The 27,045-nt window shown below is 38.0% G+C and overlaps 1 protein-coding gene and 1 long non-coding RNA gene across 8 annotated transcripts in view; one reads left to right on the top strand and one right to left on the bottom strand.

Moving 5' to 3' along the window:
- Nucleotides 1-19,722, bottom strand: part of PLSCR4 (phospholipid scramblase 4) — a 43,731-nt gene extending 24,009 nt beyond the window's left edge. The window contains exons 1-3 of one of the 6 annotated variants that reach the window (XM_087430422.1): nucleotides 18,945-19,722; nucleotides 18,584-18,629; nucleotides 17,550-17,644 (exon numbers count right to left, since the gene is read on the bottom strand). In XM_087430422.1, coding sequence (XP_087286548.1) covers nucleotides 17,574-17,644; nucleotides 18,584-18,629; nucleotides 18,945-19,706 — 879 coding nt within the window. In that variant the 5' untranslated portion in view covers nucleotides 19,707-19,722 and the 3' untranslated portion in view covers nucleotides 17,550-17,573. The other 5 variants (XM_087430416.1, XM_087430418.1, XM_087430420.1 and 2 more) reach the window with 5 other exon arrangements.
- On the top strand, nucleotides 19,265-26,628 carry LOC147916957 (uncharacterized). 2 transcript variants are annotated; one of them, XR_015552143.1, is made up of 5 exons: nucleotides 19,265-19,362; nucleotides 20,035-20,205; nucleotides 20,845-21,196; nucleotides 21,658-21,844; nucleotides 25,171-26,628. It is a non-coding gene; the product is annotated as an uncharacterized LOC147916957 (long non-coding RNA). The 2 variants fall into 2 exon arrangements; XR_015552144.1 differs by having other exon boundaries at nucleotides 20,834-21,196.
- The last annotated feature ends 417 nt before the right edge of the window (nucleotides 26,629-27,045 follow it).

Below are 27,045 nucleotides of genomic sequence, written 5' to 3'. Positions count from 1 at the left end.
ATTCTAGTACATTCACATGATGCAATGGTATACTGTAGTGAAAACAAACTACAGCCACACACATCAACAGAGATGAATCTCAAAATTACAACACTGAGCAGAAAAATAAAAGCAAGTCACCAGAGAACACATATATCACTTAAAAATGTTCAAAAGGAGGAAAATGAGACAAAAACACTTTTTTTCTTATATATATGGGAAAACTTCAAAGAAAAGTTAGGGAATTAATAACATAAAATTCAGGAAAATGGTCGCATGTGAAGGTGAAGGGATGTGGGGCAAGTGTTTAGCAGTGGCCCACAGGGGCCTGAAGTTCCTGCTAAGGTTCTAGTTCTAACAGGGAGGTGGGAACAAGGGTGATAGGTTGTTATTAGTCTTTAAAGGGTACATATATATTTAAATATGCATATTTATATGTATGAAATTGTTTCACAATAAAAAAGAATCATTTTACGGTTATATGTTGAGTGTAACCTTCTAACTAAACATCTACTGTTCCTTTCTACATTAACCCTGGGGACTGCAAACTGTGAAGGAACCATGAAGGAAACTAATTAGAACAGATTATTAAGTGCCTTAGCGAAAAGGGGCTGAATTATCCATCCATCCATCCATCCATCCATCCATCCATCCATCCATCATCTATTTAACTATCTACAGTGGCAAATGGCAAAGAGGCAAATTTTAACAATTGCTGAATCTAGGTGAAGATACAGATTTGAATATTTTTATTTTCAAAATAAAAACTTGAAAGAAAAAATGCAGAATTCTGAACCCCAAACATGAATAGTACCTCTGGGGTCTAGGCTTAGAAATGTGTACTTTTATAGATTTACATAGTCCCAGGTGATCCCTGTGATCAGGCGTGTTTGAGACTGATATTGCATACAGAAAAGTAACAGTTCTCAACCATGCCAGGCAGAAATTAGAATCAAATCTGATTCAAGTGATTGAATAACAACTTGAAAAAATAAACCAATCTTGAAAATGTTTTAAATCCATAAAAATGTTTTAAAAAACTAGTATCAATGAATTTAAACAAAGTAAAATATACCTACACATGTCCTCACAAGCTGCCAGTATTCAAAGAATTTATTTACTTGCCCCCTCCTTCGAGCCACTAGTTTCTTTCCTTTTTTACCACCTTAAATTCTTTCTCTTTCTTATAAAATTTTACAATATAGTTTTATCCAAAATGTTATATAAGGCAGGATAACTTCCAGTAGGTACAAGCATGAATGTTGTAACTTAATCCTCTCTTAACATTCAGTGAATTGTTTTCAGGTTTCCCAATCACTCAGCAAGGGCAAAAACTGCCAGAGGTTGAAAAGAGACTGACTTTTGGCTTTATTTCAGATGGAAACCAGATTAGAACACTGAACTGTGTCTCCATAATAGGTCAGCATTACATGGTCCTGAGAGCTCTTAACTGCAGAAGCCTTTTGCATTTTCAGGGTTTAAGCTGCATACAGGGGAATCTAAGCCACCTAGAACATAATAAAGAGGAAAAGGAGACATGGGCTGGATAAAACGTGACCGGCGAAGCTGTGGTTTGTTGCTTTGCAAGGCAGCCCTGATATGGTAAATGGCATCCTACAGCAAGAGAGCATTTACACGGATACCACTTGCTACATCCAACATTGTAGCTGTGTTACAGGCTCACTACAACAATTTCAATTTCGCAATAACAAGCTTCAGTTTCAGCTTTGCAAACAGTGACATGTTAGCAAAGCTCACTAAAGCCACAGCTCTAGAGCCACGTCATGGACATTTGAAACTTCAGTCACAAAACTGAGAATGATGGTCTGCTCTTTGCAGTTGAGTATGTACTGGAATCTGTCCTGGCCCCTTGGCAAGGGAGCCTCTGGACACATGACAATCTTGCAATTGTCTAGGCACAAGGCTTGGAAACATGCATATGCAAACGAAAACCTTGGGCTCTGCCCGTCTCCAGTGCCTTCAGCTGTGAGAGGAGAGAAAAGGAAGCAGGAGGTCACTGTACCATTCCTTCTGCTTCTTAGCAAGGGCAGGAAAAACAGCTAGTTCCTGCAAAGTCCTAGTCTATCTACCACAATCCCCCATTCGGGTTTAACATGTGACTGTTAGGAGATGATGTCCTCTGCACAAAAGGTAGGCTATTTGGGGGAGGGCGGAAGATTTGGTGGCTGGTAAACGGTGTATGCCAGCACACTTCAGACAGTACGGACAGTGGTTCAGACAGACAGATCCCAGGTATTCCTCACAGCTGTGTGGCCTTGAGTGACCACTCTGTTCTTGGGTTATGCTGGGTTTCATGGGCATGATGACTGCAGGATCCACCTCAGAGAACTGTTGTGGGGACTAAAACGGTTACACTTGGGTAGCACTTAAAACAGTACTGGCACATAGCAAATCCTCAATAAATATGCACTATCACTACAGTTTCACCAGGTAAAATAAACCCACGGTGAAGAGACAAGAACAAATACCTTTATTCAAATGTAGTATAAAAAAGAGTTGTCTGCCAGTCAGCCATTTAACATGTAATACTGAGCATCCGCATGTAAGACTTTATACTGGGTTCCGAGCTCACATCAGTAACGCCCATCTTCTACCACCAGTGAGTATGGTTCTAGCAGACGTCATTTTATGAGGATTGTTTGTAATGAGTTCAAATTGGAAAGAACTAGGAGGAAAAAAATGGAGATGTTGCTGGAGGGCTTTTTCCTATTTGTAGCTAAATGAAAGACAAATCAGTTGGGGTACAGCTTAAGTGTCTACAGGATTTGCTTTTAGTTTAAGATAGTGACCTTAATTATATTATTTAGGAGAATGGATTTATCTAGAAATAGACTTTAAAAAGAGCAATTAAAATTACAATAAAGACATCTTCTAAAAATTAGAAGACTATAATATTCATTACATCTCCAAGATATAAATATTGAGGTTATTTTTTTAATTATCCTGCACTATGAAAAACTGAATACTTAAGTCTATATTAGTGTAGTACTTCACGGTATAAAATTCAAATGAGATAATATATGTATAAGTGATTAGAATATTGCATATGATTTATTTGAAAGCCTTGATAAAACTCTCAATAAATGTAAATCTTGGTATTTTTTAAACATTCAAATTTTATAAACCTCTTATTTCACAAGGATCCAAGCTGGGTGAACATATGTTAATGCTAATAGTGCTAGGAATGTATATATGCCTTGCTTAAAAAATAAATCTCTATTAGGCTTTACTAGATGTCTCAGGTATTAATTATTTTCTTCTATCTCCACTGGAAGTGATGGCTACTCAATTCTAATTGTTATGTGTAACTTAGTGTTGTATAATAATTTGTCTGGCCTTTGTCCCAGGTTCTGGGGACAAACTTCTAAGCCCTTGGAATGTCCTGAGTGATAGGAGTGTCTTTATTAATCATGGTGGGCCCTTGGATCACACTAGGGTTTATGCTAAGGAGATGTCACAGGATGGGGACTGATCATGCCAGAATCATCACCATATGATTTAGAGGACTGGGGCTTTGAGCTGCGTGATATCTGACTGATCTCCTGACCTCTGGGGAGATGAGGGAGGCTGGAGATTCAGTTTAACCACTCGGCCAATGATTCAAGTAATCACGCCTATGTAATAAAACCCAAATAAAAACTCTGGCCACTGAGGCCTGGGTGAGCTTCCGGTTGGTGAACACATCAATATGTTAGGAAGGTGATGCATCCTGACTCCACACGGAGGAGACACAAAAGTTCTGAATTCCAGATCTTACCACACCTTACCCGTGTGTCTGTACATTTGGCTGGTGCTGATTTGTATCCGTTATAAGAAAACTTTAATCATAAATATAGCACTTTCCAGAGTTCTGTGAGTCATTCCAGCAAATGATCAAACCTGAGGGGGTGATAGGAACACCTGAATTTGTAGCCAGTTGCTCAGAAGAGTGGGTGACCTGGGGACCCCTGAACTTACAGCTGGCATCTTAAGTGATGGCAGTCTTATTGAGGACTGTGCCCTTAAACGTGTGGAGTCTGTGCTAACTCTGAGTGGTTAGTGTCAGAACTGAGTTGTACCTAGTTTGCTAGAAAAGTTGCTAAACTATTACAAACACACACACTCACATATATATGATATATATACGTGATTACAAAAATAATACATTGTATTTGTAAAAAACCAAAAAAATGAAGTATAAAGAAATGAACATAATGCTTAAACAAATCTTCCCAAAATAACTATTCTTAAAATGTTGGTGAATGTCCTGTGTGTGTGTATGTGTTTGTGTTTCTGTGCATACGCATGGGGGGGTTTATAATAAATATTATTAGAAAAACTGTGAAACTAACAAATATATTTGTTTACGTGTAAGGTACCAATGACTGTACCTTAACTTATTCAAACTATTCCATTTTTATTGTTTACACCTTTTTGATATCATGATTAATGTTATAAAATTTCCACTTACATAAATATTTACACATACCTCTAGCTATTCCTTTATGATAAAATAATTTAAAATGGATTCATGTTCTATAGGTGAATTTTTGACAATCTATAATTTAGGGAACATTTTGCCAAATATTTTCTTTTTATTTTTTTATTTTGAGGAGATCAGCCCTGTGCTAACATCTGCCAATCCTCCTCTTTTTTTGCTGAGGAAGACTGGCGTGGGCTAACATCCGTGCCCATCTTCCTCCACTTTATATGGGACGCCGCCACAGCATGGCTTGCCAAGCGGTGCGTCGGTGCGCGCCCGGGATCTGAACCAGCGAACCCCGGGCCGCCGCAGCAGAGCGCACGCACTTAACTACTTGCGCCACCGGGCTGGCCCCCAAATTATTTTCTTTTTAGCAAGGCTCCTTCAGTTTAAATCCAAATCATATGTGAGCGACCATCTCAGTAATAAATATTATCTTCCTTTAAGCTTTGCCAATTTGCTAAGTGAAAATCTTCTTTTGTATTACCATGCCACTAAATATATATAATTCTGAATTCCTTAAATATTAAAAATAATACTCTGTTTCCTGACAAACTTTGATATGGTGGCTTAATAGATTTTAAAGAATCACTAATGCAAAAATATTACAAAATAGCAGGTACTTAGTATTGTATGGAAGGAACTTTTATTTACACATTTAAAAGGAATGTTGATCCTTCCTTGTTAAGTGACCTTTAAATACCTGTTTCTAATTAAAACATATAAAACTTTTATTCATTTCTTCACATGAAAGAAGACAAGGACAAACGGAAATTTAATGGCTGCCTAGGGAAACAGCCCCCAAAATTGCAGGTTTAAAAGCAACAGATGTATTACGCTTCTATTAAGCTTGCCTGTGGATTCCGGATTGAATATTAAATTGCTAGGTTACTAGCTTTCCGAAAGAGAGAAAATCCAAATTAACACCATGTTCAGGGGCAGCCTCTGTGAAATCACTGCTAAGAAACACACTAGTTCAAATCAGATTTGACAGGAATATCCAGAAACGTGCCCTCTGGTCCTTCCCACATCTTATACAATTAGGGTTTAACCAGATTTTTGCAGTGAATTCACTGGACTTATTATGTGTCCTTTTGCTTCCTTTTCTTTTTACACTTCTTAGCTTTACATTAATGGATAAAAAAGGCTAGGATGCCCAAGATCTGATTATCATTTTTGTGGCCACCATATCAAATCAGAATCCAATCTCCCATTATTGATGATCCCTTTTTTTTTCTTTTTTGGTGAGGAAGACTCACTCTGAGCTAACATCTGTGCCAATCTTCCTCTATTTTGTATGTGGGTTGCCGCCACAGCATGGCTGAGGAGTGGTGTAGGTCTGCGCCTGGGATCCAAACCTGAGAACCCAGGCTGCCGAAGCAGAGCAGGCCAAACTTAACCACTATGCCATGGGGCTGGCCTCTGATGATCCCCTTTTATCTTTAAATTGTATTTAACAAAAACACTTTGAAAACATCTTCACAGGCAATTTACAAATACTAATTTCATAAAAAACTTTATAAAACAGGTACTGTAACAGAGGTGGAAACTGAGGCACAGAGAAGTTATTTAAAGGCTTTTGCACAGCTAGTGAGAAGTACGGCCAGGAATCGGCCTGGCAGTCTGGTTCCTCCGAGACCACAATGTGGTGCTGCTACACCTCTGCCTCCCTCTTATCCACTGCAGCCGCCCTCCCTTTGGCCACACCAGAACTCTTCAATATCTACCTTTGAGGCAGGGGGGAGTGGAAAAAGAATAGAAAAATAAATACAACTTAATGAGCCACTTTTCTTTGTCTCCATAAAACACAGCAATTCTGCCGACAGACTTGGTAGAATCAAAAAGCAGAAACAACTAGTTTAAATACACTTCTCTTTGAATATGAAATTCACTTCATAACAGGGTGGGTCTGATCATTGAAATGTTCATACAGTATTGTGATACATTTATATTTATCTATCTATTTTGGCTCGGCAAAAGTTTGTGGATTATAAATAGACTAAGTCTTATGTGACATTACCATGGATAACGTTAGCTGTAAAATTTTAAACTGAGTCAGTTTATGTATTTTAGTAAAGGTAATGAGGTAGGTAAAAAATTCATTTCACAAAAAAATTCTGCAGCAAGATTTCTCATGACATAAACAGCGATCATGAAGAAGATGCTTTTCACGGGCTTCCCTGGGAAACTGGCCCAAGGGGAGATCATGTTCATGAAAGGGAGTTCTGGGGTCTTGGCCATTCTACTGCGGCCCAATAGACCCGCTGGACAAAACAAACCCCCACCTTTCTGGCTTGGAGGTGCTGCCATTGGGGGAGGGAGAGTGGAGAAGAGCAGGTAGGGCGGTGGAGAGTGAGGTTCCTGGTAAGGAAGCTTAGAGAGAGTCAGGAGAGAGAAAATCAGCAGCACTTACAAGAATAAACCGTTTTGAAGAGGTATGAGCCTTAAAGATTAAATTTTGGTGGAAGCCTCAACTAGAAGGTAAGCTTCCTGAAGGAAGAGACTTTTAACTTTTTTTTTCACTCCTACATTCTCAGTACATACAGCAGTGCCTGCAAATGGCAGGTATCCAATAAATATTGTTTACATGAAGCTTTTCACTGTGTAAAATCCTATGCCACCTCTTTTAAGAAAATCTACACTGAAAGCCTGAATTTTTCTTCCACGTCTCTAGGTATATTTTTGTTTCCTCTGAATATAAATCCCCACACGTTCTGAATCTTGACAGACCACAGGATTTACACACTTTACATGTCAGTTTCTCTGAAAAAAAGGGAGGTTGTGTATTCTAAATAAATTTACAGGAAAATTAAGTTAAATTAAATTTCTTTATTTAAAAACTTTTTGATTGTTAGTTGATTAACATGGAGATAGTTCCCTTGAATTTGCAAGTTTTTGTCACTTTTGCTTTAGTCTATATTATTACATTGTTCTGCTCATAATATAAATTATAAAATGTAATTCTTTTGACCACATAATAACTCTACAACCCTGCTATATAGAAGCAACTGAATGTTAAATTATTTATATATAACATACTACTTACCTATATTTTATATATATTACACACACATATATTTATATGATTATATGATATACAGTCACGTGCCAGATAACAAAGTTTTGGTCACAGATGGACTGCATATACGACAGTGGTCCTATAAGATTAGTACCACATAGCCTACGTGTGTAGTAGGCTGTACCATCTAGGTTTGTGTAAGTACACTCTATGATGTTCACACAACGACGAAATCACCTAATGATGCCTTTCTTAGAATATATCCCTGTCATTAAGTGATGCAGGACTGTATAAGGGAGTGATATGACCTACCATATACCAAAAATTAGATAAACTAGATGAAATGGGCAAATTCCTAGAAAGACATAAACTACCAAAACTGACTGAAGAAGAAATAGAAAACCTGAATAGAATCATAACAAGAGATTGAATTAGTAATCAAAAAACTTCCCATAGAAAGCCCAGGCACAGATGACTTCATTGGTGAATTCTACCAAATACTTAATAATAAATACCAAACGTTTAGGAACTGTTCTAAAAATAAGAGTGAACATATCCCAACTCATTGTATGAGTCATTATGACCCTGATATCAAAACCAGACAAAGACATCACAAGAAAAGAAAGCTACTTAATACCCCTTATGAATATACACACAAAACTAGGAAAGGGAATCAGGCAACACGTATAAAGCATCATACACTATGATTAAGTGGGATTTATACCAGTAATAAAACATTGGTTTAACATACAAAAATCAATGAATGAGTTAATAATAAAATAAAGATCAAAAACCACACAAATCAGCTCAATAGATGCAGAAAAAGTATTTTACAGAATTCAGTACCCTTTCATGATTAAAAAAAAAAAATTCAATAAACTAGAAATAGAATGACACTTTCTTAATCTGATAAATGGCACCTATAAAGTGCCCCACAGCTTACATCACACTCAATGGACAAAGACTGAATGCTTTCCCCCTAAGACCAAGAACAAAACAAGAATGTCCACTGTTACCACTTTTATTCCATTGTATTGGAGGTTAGAAAAAATAAATAAAAGGCATCCATCCAGACTGGAAATGAGAAATGTGACATATCTTGTATACAGAAGTTCCAAAGGAATCTACTAAAAACTATTAGAATAAACAAGTTCAGCAATGTGGCAGGACACAAAATCGAAATGTAAAAATCAATTGTGTTCTATATACTGGCAATGAACAATATAAAGAAATCAGTTCCATTTACAATAGTATCAAAAAGAATAAAAACTTAGGAACAAATGTAACAAGACTTATACAGTGTACTTTGTACAATGATTTGTGTACTTTGTATTTGTACATTGAAAACTATAAAACAATGTTGAAAGAAATTGAAGAAGATTTAAATAAAAGGAAAGACATCCCAAGCTCATAGATCAGACAACTTAATATTTTTAAGAGGGCAATACTCCCCAAATTGATCTACAGATTCAATGTAATCCCTATCAAAATCCAAGTTGGCTTTTTCTAGAAATTGACAAGCTAAACATTAAATTCTTATGGAAACCATAATAGCCAAGTAATCTTGAAAACAAAGAACAAAGATGAAGGACTCATACTTCCTGATTTCAAAACTTACTACAAAACTACAGTAATCCAAACAGTGTGGTACTGGCCTAAGATAGACAAATAGACCAGTGGAAGAGAATTGGGAGCCAAGACCATTCAATAGGAAATGAACAGTCTTTTCAAGAAATGGTGCTGGGAAAACTGTATATCCACATACAAAAAACATAAATTTGGACCCCTACAGCATCCCATACAAAATAATTAAGTCAAAACAGACAGTACACCTAAATGTAAAAGCTAAAACTAAGAAATCCCAGGAGAAAACATAGAAGTAAATCTTCATGACCTTGGGTTCGGCAATGGTTTCACAGATATGACACCAATAGCATAACCAACAAAAAAAGAAATCAATAAATTGGACTTCATCAAAATTAAAAAGGTTTGTGGTTCACAGGATACTATCAAGAAAATGAAAAAATAACCCACAGAATGGGATAAAATATTTGCAAATCATATATCTGGTGAGGGACTTTTATCCAAAATACAGAAAGAACACTCAGAACTCAATAATAAAGACAAATAACCCAACTGAAAAATGGCCAAAAGGATTTGAACACTTCTCCAAAGAAGATATAGAATGGCCAATAATGACATAAAAATACTCTCAATATCATTAGTCATTAAAGACATGCAAATCAAAACTACAATTAGTTACTTTTCACACCTACTAGGATAGCTATAATCAAAAAGACAATAACAAGCGTTAGCAAATATGTGGAGATATTAAAACCCTCATACACTGCTGGTGGGAATGTAAAATGTTGCAGCCATTCTGGAAAACAGTCTGGCAGCTCCTTGAAAGGTTAAACATCGAGTTTAATATCATTAATAAGATTAAACATATGACCCAGCAATCTATTCTCAGATCCTCACAAAAACGTGTTCATAGCAGCATTGCTCAAAATAGCCAAAAAGTGGAAACAATTCAAATGTCCACCAACTGATGAATTGATAAATGTTAAAATATGATATATCCCTACAACAGAATATTATTCTGCTATAAAAGGTAATGAAGTACTAATACATGCTACGACCTGGATGAACCTTGAAAACATTAAGAAGTCAGTCACAGGGCCGGTCCCGTGGCTTAGCGGTTAAGTGCACGCGCTCCGCTACTGGCGGCCCGGGTTCGGATCCAGGCTCGCACCGATGCACTGCTTGTCCGGCCATGCTGAGGCCGCGTCCCACATACAGCAACTAGAAGGATGTGAAGCTATGACATACAACTATCTACTGGGGCTTTGGGGGGAAAAAGGGAAAAAAAGGAGGAGGATTGGCAATAGATGTTAGCTCAGGGCCTGTCTTCCTCAGCAAAAAGAGGAGGATTGGCATGGATGTTAGCGCAGGGCTGATCTTCCTCACAAAAAACAAAACAAAACAAAACAAACAAACCTTTAAAAACTACAAAGAATTAAAATCAAAGTTTGTTCTCTGACCATAATGTAATGTAGCTAGGACTCACTGAAGAACAGGAAAATCTCCCAGCACATAGAAACGAAACAACACACTTCTAAATAATCCATAGTCAAAGAGGATGTCTCAAGAGAAACAAGAAAATACTTTGAAATGAATGGAAATAATAGGTCATAAATGTGGTGAACTCTCCAGAAGTATGTATGTTTTCCAAGGATCTTTAACTCAAAGGAATTCGTATGGCAATTTCCGCCGAGCCCGACCTCATATACTGGATTCTGACTACAGGTAACGTAACTCTGTCATATAGCTGAAATGTTACTGATACCATCTTTTATTCTCTACTTGCAAACGAATTGATTTATGTTGTCCACTTAAATTTAGAGAACCACTAAAAAAACATTAACAGATGATTTCCTTCTCCTCTTAAAAAAATGTGACTGCATCATGGTAAATTTATCAGTCAATAGCTTTCTGTGACTTAGCTGTTGCAGTGATCATATATTAGAGTCCAACTGTGTGGGGTCAATTCTTCTCACAATGATGAAATCTGCTACAAAAATACTGCACACACACTTTTGCTTAAGGACTTTCCACATGTATCACAAAGCAAATAACATCACGAACCCAGAAAAATCTAGCTCATTACCTCTCAATAAAGTCATCACCTGTTTAAATACATCCTATTATTCCTTCCTTGGATAAAGGCCGGTCACTGCCAACAGAACCCAGCTGGGGAAGAAAATACCTTTTTTCAAGTATAGGAATTAAATATCTTTTCTACTGTGTCTATTTAATTACTCAAATATAGAAACATATAATATTTATGTACATATTATAAACTAAGAAAATGATTCCAAAAATCTGGGCCATGATCAAATTTGCAGATCTTTTATTTCTTTTTTATTGGGAAAACTTCTTTAAAAACTTTTATGAGTATATAAACCTCCAACATTAAAACAATAGAGAAAATAAAATTGAAATAAAAATTAACACCCTCTCTAGCCAAATCTAAAGGGGGTATTCTGTGTAGATTTTTAAATTGGATCAAGTTGTTAAGGATATTTTTAAAGTAGATAAATATTCTTAGACTATGACATTAAATCAAGTATTTTCTTTTAACTTTTGTTAAAATGCTATTCAAAGGTACTTAACATAGTAGAAACTTTTAAAAGAATAATAGGATTTGCAATGTTCCTACAAGGATTTTCCAAATGTTAGCTCACCCTTTGACGTTATTTCCAAAATGAAGGCAGAGAAATGTCTGCCTTCTTAAACACTCTGATATTGTCCAGAATATCTAAGAAAGTCAAATTTGGTAAATATATTACTAAATATTATGGTTCAGTTTGTTCTTGTGACAATGTAAAAATTACAAAATTTTTATCATGTTGAAACTGAAGAAAAATTATGCAAATATTTCACAAAGACAGCTTCAGACACACACAGAACACGTACAGACAAGTATGTGTTAAGGATACAAGTATGAAAGTTCGAACAAAGTAATTTCCAAAGTTCCTTCCTGTACAAAAATTTTGTACCTCATCAATCAAGTAAAATGATTCTCAAGAAGACAGAAGGTAGGAGTATAAAAATTTGGAACCATTCCAGATATGCCTTAGACACATCAGACCAGGTGATGCTGATGCTGCTGGTTCCAGATCACACTTTGAGAATCACCAACCTAGGGGACTTCTTTCTCTAAGTACATGAGGTCTGAAACCATTTCCCAAGTGATTTTGATGTCCCCTCACCACCACCCCCACACACTGACAATTACAGATCTATGACATGCCTTTCCCATTCAAACAAAAATCCATCTTCTAAAGGAATCACATCTTAATAAACTCAATTAAATCTTCAATTTACTAATACAATACCTATCTAAATTTTTCCTCAAACCTCATCTGTAAACCCAAATAAATTTTCTCTCAAGTTCAAAAGAAATCCAAAATACACTGTAAGATTTTTGTTTTGTGATATCTTCTCATTTTAGTAGAAGGAATATAGGATGGAAACTGTAGTAATTGTCAACTACACAAATATCTAGCACCATAGTTAAGAAAACACATTATAGTGAAACATTAAAAATCATATTCATTTAAAAAAATGGTCACAAATAGCTTTGTAAAAATCACTAAAATGTTTATAATAACTTGTATAATTATAATGTAGTTTTAAGAGTATTTAAAACCTAGAGAGAATATGCTAACACAAAAAAATACTTCCTCTTCAAATTTTCTACAAGGATGATTTTATAATCTGAATTGAAAAAAAACAGAACTGACAATCTACTCTCTTTGTGAATCTATAACTAAAAAGACCTTGGGTTCACCAAAGATGAAAGGTTCTACACACCCTTCCAAGTACAATTCTTTTTATAGACTTTAGCCAAAATCTTGGCTCCTGTGGTGTATTGTGTTGATTTGTTTTATGGGTTTCTTGGTTACCAGGGAACTGGATAGTTGAGTGGGCTCAATATGAATGAAAAGTCCAATGATTGCGAAGGATTCAGTCATTCCTGTTCCACACCTTGGCAACTTCATGGGTTCCTGTCACATAGGCTGGAATTAAGAAACTATCCTATTCAAAAAGCATTACAGAGGCTTGCACTGACAGGATAAACCTAGGTCTGTTACTTTGGGATAAAACACGCAGTAGAAATGTCCCAGCGATACATAGAATCTTTCATTAGAACTATATGTGGGGCCGGCCCCGTGGCTTAGCGGTTGGGTGCACGCGCTCCACTGCTGGTGGCCCGGGTGCGGATCCAGGGTGCGCACCAACGCACCGCTTCTCCGGCCATGCTGAGGCTGCGTCCCACATACAGCAACTAGAAGGATGTGCAACTATGACATACAACTATCTACTGGGGCTTTGGGGGAGAAAAAAAGAACTATAGGTTGAATGTATATTTATTTAATTATATCTTTGCATGAAATCAATCCTACAAGAAACTTGAGAGAAATTGTGATTTCCACTATACATAAATGAAAATGCTGGCAAAATCTAATCAATTTATATTGTTATATTTTTATAACCTATATAAATGTATTTCTTACTTTAGACACACCATGAGTCCTTCTAAGCAAAAGGTTTATGGTACGATACTTCCTTCTTTTTAGCAAATGTTAAGAACTGGAGGTTGGCTATTTGGCTTTATTTTAGAATAAAAGAATGAGATTAAATGGGAGCAAACTGATAGCCACAGTTCATAGATAACTTTTTTTTTTTATAATTTTGTTTTGTTTTGTTGGAGGAAGATTGGCCTGCGCTAACATCTGTTGCCCAATCTTCCTCTTTTTATTTTTTCTTTTTTTCTCCCCAAAGCCCCTGTGCATATAGTTGTGTATCATAGTTGTAGAGTTGCAGCTCTTCTATGTGGGATGCTGCCTCAGCATGGCTTGATGAACGGTGAGTAGGTCCACGTCCAGGATCCAAACTGGCGAACCTTGGGCTGCAGAAGCGGAACCAGTGAACTTAACCGCTGCACCAGCAGGCCGGCCCCCATAGATAACTTTTATTAAACATATTAAATTAGTTTAAATTGCTTAAGGAGAATATCAGGTCTCTCTATTTTAGCTTTCAAGGGGGAAATGTTTATGTTACTTGGAGTACAAAAAATATCAGAATAATATTATCATGATGCTTATATAATACACTTAAGGAAACATTACCGTGTCAATTATGATATCTGGAAGATTACCAGATAACGCCTTATCATGCTATTTTCTGGATAGTCTTCTAGTACCAAAAATTGTAACAAAACAGGATATCATGTGACCCACAATTAAATCTTTTGATAAGAAACCATACATTTATAAAAACAGATATTTTAAAATAAGTGTTATCTGTAAACAAACACTAGAATAAACCAGTCGAGCAGCACATATATTTATACCATGAGTAGTAAGAATCCCTCCTATCTAGAGCCCCATTTCCCATCTCAAAAGGCAACCACATACTAGATTTTTTGTCTTCTAAGAGATTTTCTAAGCATACACAAACTAATATATATGCCTTTTAATACAAATGGCAGGCTTCTATATACCTTTCTGTATCCTGTTTTTTCATTCATTAAAGTATCTTTATGTTGATTACATTGTGGTTCATATAAACTTATTGTTTAACAGCTGCACTGTTATCTGTAATATATTTAATTTATTTAACTGGCTACTTAATGATGTAAATTTAAATTGTTCCCAAATGTATGCTATTACAAACCATGCTGAAATAAACTTATACATACTTCTTTATGTATTTGTGTATTAAATTCCTGGAAGCAGAAGAGCTGGATCAAAGTTTCAGCATTTTTATTTATTTATTTATTTTTTATTTATTTTTTTTTTTGTGAGGAGGTCAGCCCTGTGCTAACATCTGCCAATCCTCCTCTTTTTTTGCTGAGGAAGACGGCCCTGGGCTAACATCTGTGCCCATCTTCCTCCACTTTATATGGGATGCCGCCACAGCGTGGCTTGCCAAGCAGTGCGTTGGTGCGCGCCCGGGGTCCGAACCAGCGAACCCCAGGCCGCCGCAGCGGAGCGCGCGCACTTAACCGCTTGCGCCACCGGGCCGGCCCCTCGGCATTTTTATTTTGACATCTATTGTCAAACTGTACTCCAAACAATTTGAATCAATTCACATGCCAGACAAAAATGTGTTATATTCCTAACATGCTATTTTATCAAAATTTTTGTCATTGCCAATCTGAAAGGTAAATACATTTTAGTTTTATTTTCCATATCATGTAATGAGAAAGTCAAGCAGTTGTTATTATATGTTTAAAAGTCATTTGCATCACGAATTTTTTTAGTGAGGAAGATCAGCCCTGAGCTAACTCTGCTGCCAATCCTCCTCTTTATGCTGAGGAAGACTGGCCCTGCGCTAACATCTGTGCCCATCTTCCTCCAGTTTGTATGTGGGACGCCTGCCACAGCATGGCCTGATAAGCAGTACATAGGTCCGCTCCCAGGATCCAAATCTGCGAACTCTAGACTGCCGCAGCGGAGTGCGCAAACTTAACCACTATGCCACCGGGCTGGCCCCTGCATCACCATTTTTGTGAACTGCCTATTTGTCATTTGTCCATTTTTCTGTTTGCTAGTTTTTTATGTTGTGTGTGTGTGTGCGTCATTCAGATGAATGGTATTAGACATTTAAGAATTTTTTTCAAAACGTCATTTATTTTTACTGCATTTTTGCCATGCATTCTTTTTTACTTGTGTAGTCCAATTTTAGACATTTTCCTTTTTAAAGGATAGCATCTCTTTCTCATCCCAAAGGATGAGTACTATAAAGGTAAATTTTAGTACAATTCTGCTAAAATATATAAAGAGTATGAACATTCCTGTATTTGCTGTTTATAAAAACGTTAACAGGTTGTGAAAAGTTAACATTCAAAATTCTCCAAATGTGTGCCTACAAGAAACATCATAGCAATCGATACTAAGGAAGGAGACAAAGGAAGCGATTTTCAAAGGAAGAAGCTGAAAGAGGATATTCTAAGAGAAAGTAAATGAAGGGAACAATATGAAAAACTTTGTGAAAGAAAACATATTTCTTCTACAGTGAATGACAACTAATATATCTAGAAAGGAATTATTCTGTATAAATTACTAACTATATTCTCAGGATCTTCATTATTTTATTATTTTTCCTATTATAATATCACTTTTTCCTTATAAACATGCATATGTTATAGAACTATGTAACAGAACATGAATATACATAATACAATTCAGACTATATTCTAAATTATTTATAGAAATATTACTCTATACATTACATATAAATATAGATGCTATACATACTGTGTTTCAACTTGTTTTTTGTATTTCAACTTATACTTTGGACATATTTCCAAGTCAGAACATTTAGAGCTATCAAATTTTTTAAACTACATATTATTCCATTTTTGGATGTACCATAAATTATGTAACCAAATCCCAATCAGTGGTTATAGAATTGTTTCCGTTTTCTATATTACAAACAATCCTACTGTGAACATCTTTGACACAGATTTTTATTTGCACACTTAGGAGAATGATAAATTCCAATAAGTGAATGAATATTTTAAAAATTTAAGGGGCCGGCCCTGTGGCCTACTGGTCAAGTTTGGCGTGCTCTCCTTTGGCCGCCCGGGTTCAGTTCCCAGATGCAGACCTACACCCCAGATATGCAGCCGTGCTGTGGCAGCGACCCACATACAAAATAGAGGAAGACTGGCATAGATGTTAGCTCAGGGTGAATCTTCCTCAAGCAAAAAGAGGAAGATGGGCAACAGTGGTTAGCTCAGGGCAAATCTTCCTCAGCACAAAAAAAGAAAGAAAAAAATGTTAACGGCTATCAGCATAAAAAAGTTTTACCGATATATTTCCAGGAAGTTTGTTCCCTTATCATATTGTCAGCAATACTGAGTATTATCAGACTTTCAAAATCAGTAAAACAGGCAAAAACTGTTACTTTAATTGCATTTTTCTGATAATTAGTGTGGCGGAGTCTTTATACTGCTTATTATTTGCATTTCTTTGGCTTTGACTCTTTTTATCCTCTCCAGTTTGACGATGTCATTAATGAGAGTTCTAGGTGTATTAGTAAAATCAGTTCTTCTGTTAACAGTTTCCCTGTTTGTAACTGTTTTTTGCATGCAAACATTAATAAGAATCACATACTTAAACGGGCTCTGGGTTTTTGTATCAATCTCAAAAATGCTTTCCCCACATGCCGTGCTCACAAATACTCATTCAGGTTTTCTTCTTTTACTTTTACGTTTCATATATTTAGATTTAAATTAGTATGTCATCTAGGTTATACTTGTGTGTTAAGAGGGAGGGAAAGTTCCAGTTTTATTATTAGTTTTCCCAAATAAATACCTGATTGTCCAAGCATAATCAAATATTCTTTCCCACCCCCTGATTTAAGTTGTATGTTTACCAAATGTCAGCTTTCCTTTTATTTTAAAATCTGTCTCTTCAGTTTCATCCGTTTGTCTGGTAGTAGGTTTGTTCCCTATTCCATCGCCTTTTAATCACTATAGCTTCATAATACCTTTGATTATGTAATAAAGTCCATTTATATGTACAATTTTCCTTTAATTGAAATCTTCCCGGCAAGTGTTTGTTTCTCCAGGAGCTCAACAGTTGCTTTAAAAACAAAAAAAATTCAGTTAGGAATCTGTTTAATTTATATCTTCTTTTAGAGAAATGATATCTTTACCTAGAAAAATGTTATACCTTTTTTTTGTACTTTTACCTATACATTCTCATATATACATTTATTTTCATATGTCCCTGGAATTTCATATACATTTTTTAAATAAATTTTTCAATTTTGTATTATTTCATGCCAAAATGAATGGTTTATTCTGCTCTATTGTACTTCCTAATTTATGTATATAATATCTATAGATATCTGTAAATTACGGTTAGATGAAGATGGACGCTTTACTAAATTCTCCTATTTTATCTACGAGATTTTCAGTTGTCTCCTGTAGCCATTCAAGGTATACAATCACATGATGTGCAACAAGTGATGTTTATGTCTTTTTTCCTAATCAGAATGGTAATGTGCTCTCCTGCCTACTGTCACCGGCCAATACAATTCACAGCCATGTCAGAGTGTGATTCTCGGCTTTTCCAAATTTAATGGAAATAATGTTAGTGTTTCAAGATTAACCATGATAGAGAGATAAATGGAGGTTATCTTTCTATTCCTAATATAGTGACACGCAATTTAAAATACTGAATCTATACCCTTTTAAGTAGGTGGGAAATCAACCTTAGTGCATAACTATATCTTCAACTGTATTAGTTTTGGTGACTACATTTCAAATACGCAACGTAAAACTACAAACTCAAATTGCAGATCCTAAGAGAAGATAAACAAGATCAGAAGATAAATGAAAGAAAATTCTAAGTCTTGAAATATACACGTTTTATTTTATAAAAACAAAGCCAGTACACCCCGAAATAAATTCTCTCTCTCCAGTTCGCCAGAACTGCTCAAGCGCGACGCGGGAGCCGCCGTGCCATCCCCGCCCCTCCGCCCGCCACGCAGAAAAGAAGTTCTGGGAAACCTCTTACCTGCGAGTCGGCCTGGCCGGAGTCCGGGGGCTGCGCGCGGTGAGGCCTGCGGGAGACCCAGAGCAGCGGGTCACGGGGGCCCGGGCTGCGGGGCAGAGGGCGCGGGGCCGAGGGCGGCCCTCACAGCGCCTTCCTCCCGCGGAGACGCCAGGACGGGGGGCCGGGGGGCCGGGGGCGGCCGGTTCTCCCAGGCGCGGCTCCCTCGGGAGGTGCCCCCGCACACAGCCTGCATCCCGGGCACCGCGCCCACGTGAAGGTGCAGGGGCCCCGCCCCGCCCCCGGGCTGCAGACAGCTCGCTGCGGACCCGCGGGCCCCCCCAGGCGCGCGCCGCGCTGGGCGCCCCGAAACTGCGGCAACCACCTGAGGATGCGGCGCGCGGGCGGGGCTGCGAGCCCAGGACGCCGGCCTCGGGCCCCTCCTCGGACGCCGCTCGGACCCCGCCCTCCGCCCGGCCCGCGACGCCAGGCCCGGGGTCGACTTGCACCCGCCGAGCAGAGAGCGCGAGGAGGGGGCGGGGAAAGGAAGAGGAGGATTTTTCGAATTAAAAACAAACGGGAACCCGGGGCGGCGGGGGCGGCGCGCGGCGGGGGGCGTGGCCCGGCCCCCGGACCCTCCCCCAGCCTCGGGGACCGCCCCCCGCGCTCGGCCCGCCGCCGCCGCCGCCCAGGCCGGGGGTCCCGGGAGGGCCGCTGCTGGAGTCGGCTTCCAAAGACACGAGGGCGCGTGGGAAATGGAGAAAAACCAGGTGTCACAGCTCTCTAGTGAGGGGCAGGCAAAGGTAAGGGCAGGTCGACGGCGGCCTCTAATCAGAGAGGCAGGTTCTAGAGCCCCCGAGGAAGGGCTTTGCTGAGAGGTGGCTGAGCAGGGAAGGGAACAGGAGAAGCCACTCTGTCGCAAGAGCCCCGTTAGTTTGCATCTGCTCCCTCCCGCAGACCCTTGGCTGGGAGAGTTGGCCTTGGCCGTGGAATGCTGGCTGGAAACTCTCAGGCGCGGGGCCCAGGCTTTTTTTGTTTTCTTTTTCACGGGATTGGAGGAGACCAAGTTGATGTGGGAGGGACGCCAGGAAAGAGGGGCAGGGGAGCAGGGTTGCCTGTGTTTTCTGCCATTGGGAGAAAAAGCCATTCGTTAATTAGCATTGTTAGGCACAAATGCTTTTTTCAAACTAATGAGGTTCTCGTCGTGGTGGTCTGTGGAGAGGAGCACGATTCACTGACCTGAACTGGGAGAATCTCAATGTTCCTGACCTTGTAAAGAATCAAGATTACTGGACAGAAGTAAATTAGATTAAGCTCTGAAGAGTACTTGGCAGGGCTCCACAATGGGAGAAGTTTGGATAGGGGAAGACATATGGGAGTGGAGTTCTGGAATTTTCCGTTTTCCTATGTATGCATGCTGTTTGTTAGTTATGCGTGTGAGAATAGATTTTAAAAGCTCATATTGTATTTCTCAGTCATAATTGCACAGGACTTTGCCCAAATACAGAAAGAGTGTTATATTGAAAGCATGAAGTAAGCTGGTGCCACCTACAGCGAAATAGAAACTGTTTATTAGCTTTGTTTTAAATTCATGAGAGTGATCAAGAAATTGAGCTTATGAAGACAGACATCCGTGATGGCCACAGGTAAGATGCCAAAAACTTAAGAGCATAACATGTCTTGTGAAACATATTGCTTTGAGTGAATAAACAAATAATTGAAAATATGTCATATGCCCCAAATCACAAGTTTGAGGAGAAGAAGGATGATTCAAACCCATGTCTTTCTGAAATTCTTGATCTCATGACGGTTCAACTTGAATACTTCAGGGGGTGACAAATTCACTATCTTTTGTATTAATCTTATTTTAGTTGCTCTCTTACTCCTTATCTACATCTCTTTGTGTTATTTTCTTTTTACTGCTTGTTCTTACATTACCAGAGTCTGCTTAGAGTTAATATGGTACCTCTTCATGTATAATTAAGAAATTTACAATAGCAGTTTTTGGTTGCTCAGTCCTATGTGCTGAAGGGGAGGAAGACTATCCTCTACCCACTCTGGGTCCTTTCTGGCTGGGCTACAAATTAAATTGAGAGTGTAAGTGAGCATAAGTGCAGCCATCTTGTTACACAAAATGGCCCCAGCCCCTCCTCTGTGTGACTACTCGCTGAGCTGCACATACTCCAAAAAATTCACATGCTGTCCTGATTTATGGCCTCTACTTATGTATGTACTCCCCAATAGCTTGATAAATTAAAAACTTTTTTCTATGAGTTTCTCTCCAGGAACAGGCTGACCACAGGTGGTAAACACACCTACAAGGTATCCATCACAGCTGACAGAAGAATGGAACAATGTGATACCTGGGGCCTGTGATGCTTGGAGACCCACATCCCTGGACACCCTCCTCACTGCCCTTTTTGCCTGTATAAGTACAGCAAGATTCTGTAATCTTTGAGGATGGGTTTTTGAGACAGTCACCTGTCTTCCAATTTGCCAGCTAATCTAATTAAACTTCGTTTCTCCATCTCTAACTCGTTGTGATTAATTGGTTCAGATCTCCACGACCAGAGCGAGTTCATTGCTCAGTATCAGTGTAAGACCGAATGGCAGGAGAAAATCAAATAAAACTTTATAGTAAGTATACATGAGATAAACCGGGGAAACTGAGTTTCTCAACAAATGGCGGAGGTTCTCTTCTTAAATAGATTTAGGTAAAGACAAAGGAGGATGTTGGGGCTGGGGGAGTCAGCCATGAGAGACCATCAGAAAGCACAGCAATCAAGAGTATGCAGATTTAAGTCCTCACCTTCAGCACTGATAAGAGTTTCTAGAGATAAGGTCATCCCCCCTCTTCCCAGAACAGAGAGGGAGATACCTTTACAAATGGAGATTTCCCTTACAAAGGTAAATGTTTGGTAAACAGAAGTTTGATAAGTATGGGTTTAGCAAGAACCCTCCCAGTCTATCCATACGCAGAGTTAAATTCATTTAGGCAGTTAGTGGGGGAGGTCAAATGTCCATCATAGAAAATAATCAAGGTAAAGAAGACTTTTTTTTTTTTTAATTTAATTTATTTATTTATTTTTCCCCCAAAGCCCCAGTAGATAGTTGTCTGTCACAGTTGCACATCCTTCTAGTTGCTGTATGTGGGACGCGGCCCCAGCATGGCCAGAGAAGCAGTGCGTCGGTGCACGCCCAGGATCCGAACCGGGGCCGCCAGCATCGGAGTGCGAGCACTTAACCGCTAAGCCACGGGGCCGGCCCAAGAAGACATATTTTGAGGTGGCCAATTTTGATCTCCCACAGTGCCATTGCTGTCATGTCTTATGTGCACACAAGTTATAAACTATATAATAAAATATTGTGTTTTGCTAAAGCAGTAAGTTGTCTTTTACAGATATTAAGAGAACAAAAAAGATAGTTTTTATATTTACCGACGTACACAATTACATGTGCTCTTCATTTTTTCTTGTAGATATGAATTTTATCTGTTGTCACTTCCCTTCAGGCTGGAGAATTTCCTTTATTATTTCTTGTAGTGCAGAACAGCTAGAGACAAATTCTCTCAGTTTTTTTTTTTTATCAGAAATATGTGTGTGTGTGTATATATATATATATATATATATATACATATTTTTTTTTTTGGTGAGGAAGATTAGCCCTGAGCTAACATCTGTTGCCAATCCTCCTCTTTTTGCTGAGGAAGATTGGCCCTGGGCCAACCATTGTGCCCATCTTCCTCTACTTTATATGCGGGACGCCACCATGCATAGCTTGATAAGTGGTACGTAGGTACGTAGGTCCACGCCTGCGATGCGAACCTGCAAACCCCAGGTGGCCAAAGCAGAGTGCATGAACTTAACTGCTATGCCACTGGGCTGGCTCCCAGAAATATTTTTATTTCGCATGCATTTTTTTTTTAATGGATCTTCACTGGATATGGAATTCTGGGTGGAGAGATTTATCTTTTCTTCCCCAAGAGTTTCACTTCCATTTTTGTCTTGGTGGGATTGTATTACTGGTTTTAAGATGGACTTTTTTAGCTGGTCTATGATGTGTGGTTTTTTTTCCTATTTATCCTACTTGAAGTTCTCTGAGCATCATAGGTATGTAGGTTGATATTTTTCACCAAATTTGGGAAACTTTCAACCATGGTTTCTTTAAATTACCTCCCTAACCCATTCTCTCTCCTTTTCTTCTGTGAATTCAATTAAATGTGTGTTAGACCACTTAATGTTGCCTCACAGGTCACCAAGACTTTGTTTACTTTTTTCCATTATTTTTCTCTTTAAGTTGAATAATTTCTATGGGTTGCTCTTCAAAGTTTACTGGCCTTACTTCAATCTGCTGTTAAGCCCATTTTCAGTTCTAGTATTTCTATTTGGTTCTTTTTTGCAGCTTCTATGTCTCTGCTGAGATTCCACATCTGTTAGTTCATTATGACCACCATTTTCTTTAAATTCTTGAACATATTTATAATACCTCTTTTACTAGTCTATTCCAATATTTGTTTCACCTTGGGATCTGTTTCTATAGGCTGCTTTTTTTTTGAACAATGAGTCACAATTTTCTGTTTCTTAGGATGTATGTTAATTTTTTATTGTGTACAGGACATTGTGGATACTATATCGTAGAGATTCTGATTCCTGTCTTATTCCTCTGATGGGGATTATTCTCTGGCAAGCAGTTTTAAGGCTGATCATCTTTAACTTCTGGAGCCTTTGGTTTATACATTGTTAAGGCCAGTCTATCAAATGCCTGAAGGTTTTACCACGCCTCTCTATCCTTGGCAGTACTCAAATTGCAAACTCTGTTTCCTTGCAGTGCACAGCAACAGGAATCTCTTCCAGTCCTTTAAGCTGCTACTTCTGCTGACATCACTGGAGTGTCCCCAATACATGTATAGTTGAACAGTCAATCAAGGATTTGAGGGCTGTTATAGGCATGTGTTAATGTTCTTCCCTCTGTCACTCTTTTTTCTGAGATTATCCTTATTGTATAGCCACTCTAACAGCCTGAAATCTCTTCACTGACCTCACAAGTCAATAAGACTGAAGCTGAGTCTGCTTGAGTTCTAGCTGCCCTGCACCTGAGGACTAGGGAATGCCCACAGGGAAGGCTATAAATGTGGCTCCCAGTTATTATAATTCCCTTATTTTACTGGTCAAAGTGCCTACAGGTTCTGTCTCCTTTTGACTGCTGTCCAGTGTCTTCAAATAGTTGTTTTTATATTTTTTCCAGGGTTTATTATTGTTATCTATGGGAGAGTTATTCCAATATAAGCTAACTTATCATTATTGGAACTCTTAACTCTCACACACTCATAACAATTTTAAGTAGTTTATTGCTAGATAAGCCAAACTAATGGAAAGATCTTTTATTGAACAAAACCTATATCCACAAGATATCCTTTGTTGTTTCTTGATTCTATTCTTTGTTCCAAAAGAGAATATATTTCTTACTTTAATTTAATAAACCTTTATGTTTTTGTAAGTAGCTATCCACTTTTCCTTAAATATTTTCTTCTTAAGACTGAACACCCATTTTTTTGTTGTTGTTGTTATTTCTATTTGTCACGCTTGCTGATTCCTTATATTGAGATTACCTTCCTTAGAGTTATTAATTACCTTCTAATATTTTGTTTGATACTTATATAATACAATGAAATATCAATAGGGTTGTATTAAATGAGGCCCAATTGCATTAGCTTTATTGGCATATTAGTCACTTATAGTATATTTGTGGCAATTAAACACCAACATTGGTTACCCTGGAGTCAGTCTTTTCATTGTATACTAGAGAAATTATTATAATTATTAGTATTTGGTATATTACCTTTTATTTCCTGACTTAAGTTGTCTAGTCCAGTAAGTTCTGTATGTAAGGGACAAGGGAAATGGAACCCAAAGAATTTTAACAAAAGAGCATACAAAGATAATTAAAAATGAGAGCAAGCTGAAGTTGGGGATGGAGGGAGATGATCATGGTGGGAGAGAAGCTCTTTGCAGCAACTGAAGTAATGGCCTGATGGTTTTGCCAGCAAAGAGTATGAGGCAAATTGTTCGCCATTTTCAATGCTAATCCTCCTTGCTGTCCTCAAAATTTGGGGAGTCAAAGTACTCCATGGCTTCCACAATGTTTGTACATTATAAAACAGACCAAGACAATAAACTTTACTTCCAACTAATCGGTGTGAGGAGAGTATTTGAACAATGAACAATATTTCTATCTGTGCAGCATTTGCTATGAACAGGGTGCCAGCAGCAATATATTTCAGAGTGAAGTTTCTCATTGTCAGATTTCTCCCTAGGGATGGACTTAACACCAATCTTATTAAGTTTCAAACTACCTTCTCTGGTGCATTAACCAGGAAACGTAAGTAAAGATGGAAATCCTTGTTAATGAAATTGTTTCTCTCTAGAGCACCTATAATGGAAGTTTTTCACTGTTTTTGGAACCTTACCTGCTGACTTAGAGCTAATTTAGGGAGGTGTCACCCAGAAACTCATTCAATGGCAATTTAAGAACACAATCTGATTCACCATGTTTAGAAGATATCATTTTTTTTTTATAATTTTATTTATTTATTTTTTCCCCCAACGCCCCAGGAGATAGTTGTATGTCATAGCTGCACATCCTTCTAGTTGCTGTATGTGGGACACAGCCTCAGCATGGCCGGAGAAGCGGTGCGTCAGTGCACGACCAGGATCCGAACACCAGCCACCAGCAGCGGACCGTGCACACTTAACCGCTAAGCCACGGGGCCGGCCCTAGAAGATATCATTAAATCAGCTCTTTAAAGCTACAGATATGGTGTCTATGTGGGGAACTGATTTTTGATTTTAAGAAACAGAAATTTTTATTGTCTGTATAATTTCATCTTCTTCATTAAGCCATTTAGCTTCTCAGCCTTATGACTAAAATTAGATATAGCCTATTAGGGTTCATTTGAATCTGTATTCTGTTAATCTACCATGTTAGCTTTTTTCTTAGATTTTTTATATGAAAGTTGATAATCCTGCTTTTTCGTGTCTGCATTTATGTCACTGATACAAATGTTGGGACAAATAAAGAATTCTATAGGTCACTACTAGAGACTAATTTCCAGGATGACAGAAATTCAATAATCAATACTTTCTGTAATTGTCCAACTAGCTAAAAATCTACTCAGACTGTCCTGTTATATAATCTCCTTTTATATTTGTTGCCCACAGTAATGAAAATTAAAGTTTCTGCTAAATGTATGTTAAAAATAATGTTCATCATGGTGTTCTCATGACTTCTCTTTAGTAGCAGTCAGGAAAGGGAAATGTGTCCATTTTATGAGATTTGATATCTGAGAATACAAAATTGCTAATGTTCACCACTCCCTTTGCTAAATGTTCATGTACTATTATTTTTAAAAGTTATACTATACATTTGCTTGAAATTCACATTGCAGTGGATCGTGGGTTGAATTATGTCCCCCCAAAAGGTCTGTTGAAACCCTAATCCCTGGTACCTATTCACGTGACCTTATTTGGAATTAGGGCCTTTGCAGATACAATCAAGTTAAGATGAGACCATACTGAATCAGAGTTGGTCCTAATCCAATGACTGGTGTCCTTATAAGAAGAGAGAAATTTGGAAACAGAGACAGAGACACAAGGAAAGCACCGTGTGACAATGGAGGCAGAGATTGGAGTGATGTGTCTATAAGTCAAGGAACACAAAGGGTTACCAGCAACCACCAAGAGCTAGGAGAGAAGCATGAAGTGATTCTTCTTCTGAGTCCCCAAGAATAAATCAACCCTGATGACACCATTTTTTTCAGACTTTTAGCCTCCAGAACTGTGACAGAATAGAATTGTGTTGTCTAAAGTGATCTAGTTTTTGATAATTTGGTAAGGCAGCCATAGAAAACTAATACAAAGTGTGCGTGCATGTGTGATTTATACAAGTCAATATTGTTTTTCTCTTTTTCAACATTGGGAGAGTTTGCCTTTTACTAGTTTTCTGAATCTTCACACATTCTATGATGTTGAAAATACAATCGACCGTGGTTTCAAAAATACATTTTCATGTTATTTTGTGTCCATTGATGTAGTCTATATGATTTTAAAAGCTTGAACTCATTTATACTATTGGGATCTTTGATACATGGAGGGCAAATGAGTTGCATCTCCAAGAGTATGGGAGTAAAGCATGGAAAAGAGTGACTGAAGTGTTTCGGGAACACGTAGAACTCAAGTCAAAATGATGTCAGTGTCACCTCAAGGAGGCACAAATAGAAATGACTGGCTGTAAAGAAAAAGAGAACTTAGATCTTTGTATAGTGTAATTGCACTAAAAAACATGGGGTGATGTTTTGTTAAAAAGGAATACCCCATATGCATACCTCTATATGGACATGGATATATACAACATGCATATATTTATGCATATGCTGGATGTGCTTATATATGGTTACATGAGCATGGAGAAGAAATGGAAGGACAAATCAC

Source organism: Ceratotherium simum, chromosome 5, assembly GCF_057802395.1.
Source record: "Ceratotherium simum simum isolate JZ-2026a chromosome 5, ASM5780239v1, whole genome shotgun sequence".
Classification (NCBI taxonomy): Eukaryota; Metazoa; Chordata; class Mammalia; order Perissodactyla; family Rhinocerotidae; genus Ceratotherium; species Ceratotherium simum.
Note: the sequence above shows the minus strand (reverse complement) of the source record. Positions and strands in the feature narration are given on the sequence as shown.